The sequence below is a fragment of the Corvus hawaiiensis genome, chromosome 7, assembly GCF_020740725.1.
Source record: "Corvus hawaiiensis isolate bCorHaw1 chromosome 7, bCorHaw1.pri.cur, whole genome shotgun sequence".
NCBI lineage: Eukaryota > Metazoa > Chordata > Aves > Passeriformes > Corvidae > Corvus > Corvus hawaiiensis.
This window is the reverse complement of record NC_063219.1, coordinates 17110289-17123478: the sequence shown is the minus strand read 5'-3', so window position 1 is coordinate 17123478 and position 13190 is coordinate 17110289. Positions and strand designations below refer to the sequence as shown.

Here is a 13190-nt window from a genome sequence, read left to right as displayed (position 1 = left end):
AATCTTACCACTAATATGAGCCTCAAAGGTTGCGGCACTACCCTCCAGTGCCACAACACTTTGTAATGGCTGTGTAAATGTTGGTGCTTTTGTCGTCATCTTTACAGGCACTCTGCAAGCAAAAAAAGCCCATAATTAGTTATCAATGGTGGAAATGTTATTATATGCACACACTTCTTGCAAGATTTTAAGAATACTTGTAGTTATTCTCTGAAAAATCTACTCTTCTCAGTTTTAAATCGGAATGACCTGGCAAAATGTAAAGACTGTGGGTTTTGACAAAGTTGTAAAGCAAATTACTCTTGGAGCATGCTTGGCTGAGTTGGATGGGAAACCTTTATATTTAGCAGAGCTGTGCTTTGGCATTGCAAATATGCAGCAGGAGACAAAATTCTGCTTGACTCACTGTGTGACCTTCCACAGGTCATTTGGCCTGCCTCTCTTTGTCTATTAACTTTTTTATCTTATGAGAAAGTAATTTCCTTGTATAATTTTTTAAAATATTTTGCTGGTGCAAAATATTTGCATTCTGCAATGAGAAGACAACTCATAACTAAGACACTAAGTTGCAATTTAAAAAAACATGAAGGTCTGCAATGTATTTAGCTTAATGATTAACCAAATGCCAAGAGACTGTTTTAAAAGCACCCTGTAAGTAGTGAATAATTTCACTTTACAGAAGCATATTGGTATTAAAGATGCAAATAAAATTCCCCTCTTTCTTAGAGAGTATCTCAGTGGAATTTTGAATATGGGAAGCCAGCCACCTTCGAAATGTGAGCTAGGATATAAGGTAGCCACTGATGATGGCTTGAACAACTGCAAAGCCATGTGAAATCTGAAAGAAAGTTTGCTTTCTCTTGCTATGCCACAAGATCCTACTTTGAAATAACGTACTGCCACTAGAAAAGCTTGTGTGCCGATATTTTATATTTGCATGACCTATTTATTTACTGATATTGAACTGTGCAGTTTTTAAAAATGTAGCTAGCATCTTCTCAATATTAACATACATCCATTAAAGTTACCTTTTTTCCTCATTAAAAAATTCCACTGAGAGCATATCAGGTCTCAAAACAAAAGCCCCACAATTTTTCAAGCCAATCTTACTCACATATTTACTTCCATTTACTTTGGCTTTTGTGCCTGATTTTGCAACAGTCCCAAGCTTCAATTAAAAATGAGAAAGTGAAGTTTCTTTCACTATGAGTCAAGTTTATTCTACCTCTCACAGGGGTGAAAATTCTTCATTACATGAGTTCCTTCATAGAAATCAGGGCCTGATGCATACATGCAATAGGTGCATAAGAGCAGAACTGGATATTGTATTGGGATTTTCAGGTCCAGTTACAACTAAGTTTTGGAGCTCAGCTAAAAAAAATGGAAATAATTTTACCATACAATTAAACATTATGACAGCTTGTACATACATGTAATTTGCAGGATAGATCAGAAATAATTTAATTAAATAGAACTGTCCTTGACTTCCCACAAAGTCTCTATATTCCATTGTCCAAGCAAATTCGGGTGATGAACATCTGATCTTATAAGGCTTCTTGTATAATTAGAATTGAAAGTATGCATCTAAAATGTCATGTTCCAGAAATAACCTTCACAGCCATGAATGACAGCAGACAAGTGTTCCAGAGCTGCCATGTAACTGATACCTTAGCAGTTGTTTCCCTTAAAAAGTCATCAACGCTTAGCTGATACCATATGCATTTTATCAGAGCTATTCTTGGAGCTTCTCAGTTTATCTCGCAGTAGCGTAACCTTGAACACTCCCAACAGAAAGGAGTTTTTAAGTTAAGCACATGTTTCCATGCACTTTTAAAATCTTAATTTATGTAGTCTTTAGCAATAAAATACACTGGAAAAAACCTTTTTGCTGAGAGTTATCAACGCTTACTCCAGAAATTAAGGATATAATCTTGACAGAGGATTTAAGTGTTTCACGTCTATACTCTGAAATCTATACCCCCCCGTGAGCAAATTTATAAAAAATAGATTGTAACAGGATTATTAATGAGTGATAAAACCCTTATTACACCAGCAGAAACATGCTACTAACCTGATCTCTCAAAGTGCCTGCAAGAGTGGGCTAAGCCCAACGAAATCTTCTTGAACGACGTCCTTATCCAGAGTAAGATTTTTTAGACAATCCCAGCATGAGAATTGTAGAGCCTCTAATCATAAAAACAAAACTACACAGTCTTGACAGTGTAGTTTTGTTTTTTTGCAATCCCTACACCCGAGGCGAGGCGGGGAATGCACGACTGCTCAGAAGTGCTAACATAGTTGTTTCGCTTTATATACCCCAGCTCTGCTGACAGGTCTGCCTCATCATGTCAGTGCCAGTTCTGATTGGTTTCCTGAAAGAAAGTATCTTGTGAGAGGGGATTCACTCTCTGTAACCATACACCCCTCTTGGTTTTGATTGACAAGGCTAACTTTGGAGGCACAAAAGGGATTCACTGAGGAAACCTCAGCTGTTCCAAAGCTTTTGGTTTATAATTCAATTTAGTTTATGAAGTGCAGTTTACAAGCCATTGGAAATTTCCTAAGTCATAATCACAAGACAAAGAGAACAATAAAGAAGCATTTTAGCAGGGCAAATGGACAAGTCAGAAGTCATCATATCAGTGAGACTCAGTCTTACTTTCTTTCATTATAAAACATCCAAGAAGCCACACCAAATGCATGTGTCAATCACTAGACTAAATAAGTAAGCTGAGCTCAGACAAGTGGCTGCGCACTATTAGAATACACTGTTTAAACTTTTTATTTTGCATAACTTTGAATTCTAAAATTGTGTTAGGTAATACATAGATTTGGTGCTCTAGGGTTGTTTTTGTTTCTTTCACAATTTTTCTGTTGGATGTTCCAAGCAGTTAAGCTTAACAAACAGTAGCATACAATGTGCAGAAACACAAATTTTGTGAAATTAATTTGACACAGACAAATACTGTCATTTTAAAAAAAGATTTTAAGTCTAACTGCTATTTTCTACACCTGTGTAGGCCTTGTGCAGACCTCAGACCATGGAACAGCATATTGGTTTGTGAACTTCCATTAGCCCAGCTTTGTCACTACACAGCTAACTGTGCTATTAGAGTTGCTGCTGGAACAGACATCAGAGTTAGAAGACTACTCTTGTTTATGGCTGGAATGGGAGGTGTTTTACCACATTACCTCGTCTGCCTGTTCCTATTCCTGCCTATCTAGCAAACTCTTTAAGCACATAACTGGCTCATAAGAAGACTTACTTAAAATTATTTGCTTAAAATCAAGCATGTGCTTAGCTGCTTTGGTAAATGGAGAACTTCAGTCTGAGGTTACCAAGTTCCACATCGAAAAGGACCTCCCTGAGAATGCTGAGATAAGTAAAGACAGATTGGAGTTCTGTACTATCAGCTGCACTTGTGTTTGAAAACAACCTGAAGGAAACCTCCAGCAAGAGAGGCAGAAAATGCCAAGGAGAGAGAGAGTTTCACTGCTGTGATTCCTGCAAGGGAGTCATAATGCTATAGTTTGCAGATCTGAAAAAAATAAGAAATTACATATTGCTGTGATCTCATAAAATAACTTCAGAAATTTGATCTGCTCTTTAATTTATCCATCTCATAAGGTGGCAACTTCATGGCTACTCTAGGCATGCAGCAGTATCAACAGCAACACAAACGGGAGGAACAGTCTGTACACTGGTACTACCTGAACCATGGCTCATTTTTAATTTCTTTTTGCAAATAGATTTCAGAGAGTCTAATCACTCTGTACAAGACTGAGAATGACAGCAAATGCAATGAGGGGGAGGTCAAGCTAGCTTATACCAAAAGGCATAAAATATCCAAAGAATCTTGTGTAAAAGATATAAAATTTCTAAGTAGAGACCTGTTAAATTAGCAGAGAAATGTTTTTCTCTGTAGCTAAACACTTAAATAGTCAGTGAAAAATCCAGCTTGAAGAAAAACACAGGCTAGTATTTGCAAACTAAAAAACGCAGGCAGCTTAATGATGATGTCTAAATCAAATAAACAATTAAAATTTTTATGAACATGTGATAATTTTTAAATGACAGAAATATAAAGCCTGCCACTTTTGAAGTTATGAGATGGTCAGAAGTTTGTGTGTTTCTATTAACATCAAGTCAACAATGACTGATAACAATAATGTTACAAGGGAAAAAATTTCCTGCTTTCAAATACTTAAAGCAAATAGATTGTATTTTAAAAAATAAGTTCCTTTCTGTTTAACTTTTACATCTGTTTTTAATCATCTGTTTCCATTCCAACAAAAGCTTTTACCTTCTCAATTTTTTACTTTTAATACAGAAATGAAATTGAACAGTGGCATATTTACCTCATGTCCTCAAGGAAATATGAATTATTTATCCTACATGCCTTCTGTCACATTTATATCACATGATTTCTACATGTTTAGTGTCACATAGTGTACCCACAAGAAAAATCAGAAGGACGACTTCAGTCATACTGCTGGTAAAAATGATGTTATTTCTTTTCTCTAGCATCAAACAAAAATCAGATCCAGATAAGACTTTTTTGTCAGGAAGATATTTAAATTTGGGATAGTTATGAAAATTTCAGGATCTGCTTGCTTCAGTCTGATACTGCTTGAAGTATGAACTATGTATTGCCAATGTTAACATATGTACTACATAGTAGGGCACAACACATTTAAGGAGTAGCAGGTGATGTTTAACACAGTGAAACATTGTGGTGTGAGCACCTGCAATCTCTTTGTATGTGATTCACTTTGATTAATTGTAATAATCCTAATGACTTGATCAATGGAGCTGCCTTACTAGGCCCACATGAAGATGCCTTGAAAGCTGAAGGCTCTAGTCAGAGCTGAAAGACAAAATTAATTATTTCTTGAACACTTAAAATTTCAAAGTGCCACCTAAACAAGTTTTTACTGTGCTTTTTTGAGCAGAATTTCCTAATACTTCTTTTAAAACTTCACGGTCTTTACTTTTCTTCATTGTTTGCCAAACACTGGTAGTTTTGTACTACCAGTGTACTCTGCTGTAGCGGCACAGCCAATGTAGCACAAATCCTGCTTTCTTTCCTGGTCCCCTAGTCTATCTACAAATGCTAATTTGCAAACTGAGTAAAAAAATTAGTACCTTTCCCATTTCCTTCTTTACTTCCATTTTCACTGTCTCCCTTGGTTCCGTTCTTTCCTATACAATAACTATTATATCTCCTTTTATTTACTATTTTCATTTTACTCTGTCCTCCGATCAACTGTGTGAACCAAGGGAGTAATGAGATAAATAATTTGGCCACTTTACATAAAAATTCTCACTGATAAAATGCTGTCCTAAATACTTATAGAACTGACAAAACAGAACCCAAAATATATTTATATTCTTGCTGAATTTCCATTTTTCCAAGTACACTTAAGAAAAAAAATTACTTTCCCTTCTCTTACCCACTTTCTTTCTTTAAACTTAGAAATAACTAAAAAATTCTAAACTGTTAAATCACTAAATACTGACTTGAAATCAAAACATATTTCAACCACCTTTATCAACTTCCCTTTCCCTGCTAATACTACAAACAATACTTTGTAACAAAACCTTTAAAACCTTAAATACAGGCTATAAATTGAATTATACGCATGAGAATATCCACGTTTGTCCGCTGCAGCTGGCTTCTGAAAGGCTGCTACATTTTCAGGTGCTAAAGATTCTTATTTGAGCCACTGTAATTGAATATGCAAGATACACTAGCCTTTTTCAATACAAACTAAAACCTGCTTGCAAAAAATTGTTACTGAAGAAGGCACTGTCAGTTGCTTCCAAAGTAGAAAACATAACTAAGGCACTAAGTTTTGAAACGACTTTATCTGTTTCATATGGGAACAACTTATTGGAAACGGCACTGCACATTATCAGGGTTCCTTTTCACTAACTTCATGATGATAGGAGTCACTTACATAGTCTCACTGGAAATACCTAAGAAGGAGATTTACAGATGTCACTTTTGACAAGTTTTCCTTGTATGTTATTTATATATCATCCTCACACATTTACATATGTGGAACAAGAAAGAAAAAAATTTACATTGTCAGCACTTCACCTTAGAAAGCAGGCCCTACTAACAAAACCTGGCCCCTGAGTAAAGAATATATTTATTAAGTGTTCCGTTTCCTTCCACAAAACAGTAGTTAATGTCATTATACTGGGGACAAGTTTTACACAACATTAAGACTGTCCTTAGCATTTAATAGATACACATATTTTGTCAAATTTGGAAACCGTTTAATAAATACATGGACATCCATGATTTTTAAAATGAAAAGAAACAAACACACCATTTTTCATAATGGATGCATTTTCAGGGAACACTTGGAGCAATAGCTGTGTTCCTCATTGGCAAAAGAAGGTTGATGGATTTTTATTTATTTATAAAACCCACTTTCTACTATTTTGTAAGAAAACCACAACTAAGAACAGATATATAGGTTTCTGGTTTGCCCCATGTATTTAAAAAAGCATCGAAACTTTTTTTCTTGAGTGTTGTTTTGTGAATCAAGAGGAAAAAAGCCTCAAATATTAAAGTTTTTCTCACAGTCTAACAATCGAGGAAAAGCAAAAAGAATCCAGTGCTTTAAATCTGGTGAGCATCCAAGACCAGCAAGCACTGAATTCTACACTTTAATTTTTACAGAATGAATTTCTAAATAGGAAATTATATATGTCACACTAACAGATTCCAGCTGAGAAAAGAACATTAATTTTATGGGGTTTATAATTTGGGGGGGAAGGAGAGGATGGACATCTGATATGTACTTTGTCAGTCTTCTGAATGTGAGTACAGTTAGAAACACAATTTTTTCTGTGAGATCTTTAAATCTAAATAACACGTGCAAACGAGGGGCTTAGATGGGAAAAGTAATTGCATGGGATCCATAAGATGTTTGACACTTGTCTTCATTCCATTTTGGAAAAATCTGTGAGAGATACAGGGTAAATATGCAGAGCAAGTACCTCGGTCTGCAGCTGCTATATTTATATGCACATATACATAGCCTTGTGACTCTTCTGCAGGCAGGATGCCACTGACTTTTCCATAACGTCAAGCAAGTGATTTATGTGATCAGGCGAAGACATGTACATAGTATTTTTTTTCAGCTCATTTCCTCTCTCTGCCTGTACTTTAACTTGGAGAAAAATTTAAGATTCTGCTATGCAACCTGCACCTTGATGGAGAAAAATATCTAATGTTTTGATATTATGATTTAAGCAATTCTTAAATACATTATTTCAGTGCCAATTTTGCACAGATGACATCTACTTGGATGAAGCGCAAAAATGCTGCACTGCTTAAATCCCTATCTGCTCTCTGTGAGAAGTGTGAGTGCATTGCTGTGGTATGCAAAACCAGAGTAGGTCTAATCAATGTGAATATAAAGAATGACAGAATGTTGGACATTGTGGTTCTTGAGGAATTCTCTTATTGAAGAGTCCTTGGCTATACTAACAACGTGTTTTGAAGCTAGCACTAATATCATTTCGTAGTCCACTCCTTTGAACTGCAATGACAGGCACCAACTGGAAATGGACTGTATTGTCACACTAATCTAGTCCTGAAAGCAGAAGCATTGCAGTGAATACTTCTCCATTATGCTGCCTTAGAGAGAGACTTTCTCTTCCCTGAAGATATTCTTGTTACTAAGCAAGCATTAGACAAGGTTTGCTAGTATTAGTAACCACTCCTTTTGGTGCCTGGCCTCCTAGAAGTGTCTCAAAGCTGTTAGAAATCCGACAATTAACACTATTTAATAAACTGAAGAATTCTATAGTTATAAACTCATTTTGGTTTAAATCCTAATTCTCTATATTAGCTAGTGGGAAGACCTATTAATGGAATTAATACCACTGATGGAATTTGTAGAAGAATACCATAGTGGGTACTAAGCAATCACCAAGGAGATCTGTAATTTTGAAGGCGAATATTTCTTCATCACCTTCTATTAGATTTGTCCAACAATCCAGAGCAAACCCACAAGAAACTGTATAATCACTGTCTAATAAATGCTCTACACAGGTGAATTTTAATATTGATTTATTTTTAAAGGAACAGAATACAAATTTTAATCTAGATATATATTGGATAGCACCCAAAATTCATCTGCTCCTCACCCGTGGCCAATATCTACTAATGGACACAGCAAACAACATGAACTTGCACAGGGATCAGGCATCTTGCAGGTCAGTCCATCTTCTCTTCCACTGCATCAGGCAGAAGAATGGGATCATGTCTCAAACTGAAGTTAATCTCTTGTGGCCTCTCAAGTTCAAGATGCACTCCTTGGAACCAGAGTTTCTCTTTAAACCTGTTTTAAAAAGGTCAGTTAATATTGTCCACACTTTTAATGGTGGCACAGACAGTTCTTCGTGGTTTTGAGAAAACACAAGATTAGAGATGAAACAAACAGTAATTACGGAGAACATAAAATATTCTAAATCTCATTTTACTGATCAGAAGACACTTTTGGCTATAAACAACAGAAGGTAAGAGAAAAAAATAGGATAAATCTGACCTTTCTGTATGGTCTACATGGTTTAATCATACTGAAGTCTCTATGTGCCTTAAGTAAAATTACAATGATCTGGCATGTTATTTTTTACTGCCCTATCACAGCACTACAGAAAAAAACCTGAACAAATTATGTGGGATCAACACTTTGTCAGCTGGACATGAGGCAAAGTGTGCAGGCAGCTCACAAGGAAAAGGACAAAGCCTTTGAATCAACATATGCAACAACGTTCTTCTATGGTTACACGTTGCTCTACCTCTAGATAGATAAACTTCAGGAACTTAAAGACAAAATAAAACTGCTCTTCCTTTTTTATCAGAGTCTAAATTCATGAGGCAAGATTTCATCCTGTGCTAAAAGTCACCACAGGGACTAGTGGCTTCATGCATCTCATTTATTTAATCTCAAATTGCACAGTGGGAAGTATTATCTTTAATCAATTAATGAACAGTGACAGTTCCTGTCTTATTAGGATTGCTACTTACTCTTCTGAATAAGACTTGTCTAGTAGAAACCTTTGTTTATATATTCTGTTGATGAAACTTCAAGTAGCTCCATCAATTTGAACTCCTGGAACACTTTGTGCCTTTGAGCTTTTCAAGCTTATATTAAAATCTAGATTGAGATGCCTAGATTTCAAAAAAATATTTCACTAAACATAAATACCTTGCAAAGACTCAATGTTCTAATGAATTAAAAGCTCTTTCATCTAAAAATTAAATATCTTTTGATGAAGAATTAAGTGAAAAAGGCAGTCACATATTATGCACATAATGTACATTACCCCAAAATTCATAGATTAGGAAGAGTGTTTGATGTGTACTTTGTAAATTAAGGTGCTTACAGTTATTGCAGCAGTACAAGTTGTAGCATGGAGTAAGATGCAAGTTACCTTACTGGAGTACATTCAGCCACTGGCCTTTGATCTCCCTCATGTGGTGGGTGGGCTTGTACTAGCTCAGTTGTGGTGACATTCACTTCTTCTGAAAAATATCCATCTTCCCATTCTGGTTTAGCCTGAGTTACACTGGAAGTTTTAGGGGGATTGTTTTTCCCTGAAACAAAATATGTACATTAGTGGGAACGAGTTGCTCATGTAATAAGGCAACAGGGTGCCAAAAAGCATGCAGCTGGCAGGACGAATCACCTATCACTGTTACGAAAGCAGAGCAATGTGCCTTTCCAATTTCATTGCTGGCAACACACATGTATTTCCCTGTATCAGCAAGGACTACATTTCTCTTTAAAAGGTAATAGGTATCTCCTAATTTCTCAATCTGTAAAAGAAGAGAATGTGCATAAGACATAATTAGTAGCATAAGGCAATATAAATTACCTTTCTCCCAAGAAAAATTTCAAGAACATTAGAACATACACTGATATCTCCAGATACCACTTTGATATCATCCTTTTTCCAGAAGACATGTGGTTTGGGCTTTCCATGTATAGTGCAATGCAAGATTAAATCTTCTCCTTCTTGTAGAGTTCTATGTCCAAACTTTTGTATGAAGTTTGGCTGTTTTCCTTGTACTGAAAAAAAATGTAATCAAATCAATATTCACTGTGTTTTAAAAGACACAACTGAAACAAGTGAAGAAAAAAAAATCTGTTCTCATAAATTTCATCACATTGTAAGACAAAGAGAGCCTTTACTGATGCCTGGAACTCAGGATAACTTGTTTGCAAGACAGTTAGTAGGCATGTATCATTTATCTACCTAATATAAAGTTTGCTAAAAAACATGGATATTAAGCACCTAAGAATTTCATGCATCAGCATAGTGATATTAGTTCCATGGAAATGCTGAAGAATCATGTTGTTTGGTAGGTATTAGGCAAGTCTATGTGAATTATTGTTTCAGTGAAGGCAGATAAGTAAATATTTCACATAAATTTAAAGTGACAAAGTCATGAGAGCAAATTTTTTTATTTAGTGCATTGTTGTACATCATGCTTTCTTCACTTTCTCCCCCCCTATTATTTTAGTTAAAAAAAAAAAAGTTATTGAAAAGATAAAAAGAATTGATATTTGCAACAAAAATGAAGGGCAGAATGAGGCCTCTCTACCACTTCAACCACATCACTATTTTGGCCATCATTAATACTGAAACCATGTACTACCACATCATCCAGTACAAATTTGATTCAGATGAAGGATGGGCAAGTAATTGCTTTTCTATTGCAAATACCCAAAACACATGAGATTGATTCTGTGCTAGCTTCATGCCAACTCTGGAAGGACAGATGACACCTGAGCCACTACAAGGACTGATCAATACAAACTGACCCATCAAAATTGAAGAAATTTTAATCATCAGCATCAGTTTGTACTGACTAAAAGCACTGCTTTCTGTGACTTGTAACTTAATGAGCTGTAAAGGTGTATTTACTGAATCACTGTACTACCACCTGAGGTTCCACTCATATTCCACCTACGAGGTTACTGTAAAAAGAGAAAACAACCTCAGAATTCAGACTAAGTATTCTTGAAACAGGGAATATAAAGCAGAAGATGTTAACACAAGAAGGACACACAAAGACATATACTACAACAAAAATGAACTTTTTGCATCTCTATCACATAAAGAATGTGTCCTTCTTCCTCTGACATAAATTGTACCTTCTTTCCAAATTATTTAACAAAAGTTATAACTGACCTTCTCAGAAACAGAAAGTTACTGAAATGTGTGTTAAATGACAGAGCTTGAAACTGCCATGCCACCCTTACTCCACTGTTTAAGGGTGAAAATTTTTTCTTTATGCTATGATGGAACAAAAATCAGCTTATCACACACAGGTGCACATCAACTTCTGAATCCAAATATATTGAGCTAAAGGCTATTTTTGCCAAAGGTGGGCCTGCTGGCATAATGAGACAGACATTTTGACTACTGTATTAATAAATTCACTTCTTAGGTGAGCTCTTAATTGCAATAATTTTATTATTATTTTAGCTGCTTTTCTATTCTTCCTATGTACTGTAGGACTGAGGTGATACTGTAAAACAGAATAACATAAGTTTTACTCTCCTGTACTTGCGCTAAACTGGTGTGACCTCTGTATTAGCCAGCCAGAGCAGCTCAGACAATTCAGTTCGTAGCTGTTGAAAGTTAGCATGTGCAAGCTGCCACCCCTATTGCTTTGCATGCACCTGAAGCCCAGAAATTTGAGATCTCCAGCTTCACTTCAAGAAAGAGAGCCAAGTTTACAGCCCTGCCTACTCTTTGCAGGCAGTTAGCAATAGGCCACAAACAGAACATGATTAGCTTGTATTCCAGTGGAAAACATTAAGTGGGTTTCAGCCCCTCCTTGGGATAATCTTGGCTGGATTCCACTACTTGTGCAGTTTGGATTACCTTGTGAAGTCATGTTGCATCTCATACCAGAATGGTTTTTACCATACAAAAAAAAAAAAAGAAGAAAAACAAAAAGAAAAATCCGAGTGGAATGGTGACATTGATAATGATCAGACCACATCTTGACTTTATACCAGTAAGGCAGTAGAACATAAAAACTGAAATGACCAGTTTCTAGAGAGCAAAGAGAGAAGTATGTGCAAAAAAACCCATGAAGTGACAGCTCCTACAACTCTTACAGGCACAGGCTTGACCTCAACAGGAAACAAAGTTTGCTGTAAAAGACTTCATCATCTGACAACAACCTTCAAAATAGAATGGATGGTTATATTTCACCAATGGTTTTCCCATGATATCATAACAAAAACTCAGAAAAAAACTTGTTAATTGCAACTTATTTCTTGGCTGGACATCCCATGAACCATAAAGGTTAGAAAGAACAGATCCATTCCCCCACTGTGGGAAAAGATAATCAGATAGTCAGTGGTACTGAAATATCACTCTTAACGGCTTCAGACAGTAGTTTTGTCAAATATTAAATATTCCACGAGTATACTGGTAGGAACCAGTAGAGTTATGCTGCAAACTGGCAAATAAGCACGGAAAAATCATCAATCTGCTGCAATTCAAAAACTACAGGAGGAAAGATCACCTTCATATCCGTCTATCACGCAGCTTTCACCCCCGCCTCAGATCTCTCTCACACACATGTAGTACAGGTCAAGCCAAATTGGTTTTAAGAGCCATTTGTAAAATTAAATTGCTTCACAGTTATTCTTAATCTATTTACTCTAGGCATGTAATTTCCAATCTCTGGTGTCTTGAAATGTGATATTAGCAATTTTATGAACTTCCCCTGTCTTCTCCACAAATTAGGCTAGGCAGATTCCCACCATGCTGCTTAGAGACTTTGTATTTACTCAGCATTACTCTAAATTAACACTACACTTTATTGTTTAGAGATTTTGTCTCAGTCAAGCTCCTAACACAAACAGAAAGATTCCTTTATTGGGAATATTAAGCGGATCTCCTGACTCAATTGATCAGAAATATCCATAATCCAGAGCTCCAGTCTCCTTGAATACCATTCTTAACCTCTTTAAAGTCTTGGCAGTAGTTTTTCAAGACACAGTTCCTCTGGACCACACACCAAAATTACTCCTTTACCCTAGAAAAGTCTCCAGAGAAAGGTGCAGAAGTAAGCATACCTTACCAGTCATTTGGGAGGAAGTCACCTTCTCCATTGCCGCTCCAGCCACATCTGATC

General features: G+C 36.0%; 2 protein-coding genes across 16 annotated transcripts in view; both read right to left on the bottom strand.

Moving 5' to 3' along the window:
• Positions 1 to 2260, bottom strand: part of TTN (titin) — a 245176-nt gene extending 242916 nt beyond the window's left edge. For all 12 annotated transcript variants that reach the window (XM_048308565.1, XM_048308553.1, XM_048308560.1 and 9 more), the window contains exons 1-2: positions 2072 to 2260; positions 9 to 112 (exon numbers count right to left, since the gene is read on the bottom strand). In XM_048308565.1, coding sequence (XP_048164522.1) covers positions 9 to 99 — 91 coding nt within the window. In that variant the 5' untranslated portion in view covers positions 100 to 112; positions 2072 to 2260. The remainder of the gene's footprint in view (positions 1 to 8; positions 113 to 2071) is intronic.
• A 5816-nt stretch (positions 2261 to 8076) lies between these two features.
• The window catches only part of CCDC141 (coiled-coil domain containing 141), a 71279-nt gene continuing 66165 nt past the window's right edge, over positions 8077 to 13190 (bottom strand). For 3 of the 4 annotated variants that reach the window (XM_048310141.1, XM_048310143.1, XM_048310144.1), the window contains 4 exons: positions 9944 to 10098; positions 9716 to 9845; positions 9461 to 9623; positions 8077 to 8364 (listed from right to left, as the gene is read on the bottom strand). In XM_048310141.1, the coding sequence (XP_048166098.1) occupies positions 8241 to 8364; positions 9461 to 9623; positions 9716 to 9845; positions 9944 to 10098 (572 nt within the window). In that variant the 3' untranslated portion in view covers positions 8077 to 8240. Of the gene's footprint in view, positions 8365 to 9460; positions 9624 to 9715; positions 9846 to 9904; positions 10099 to 13190 lie in introns of those variants that run through there. The other variant, XM_048310142.1, reaches the window with a different exon arrangement.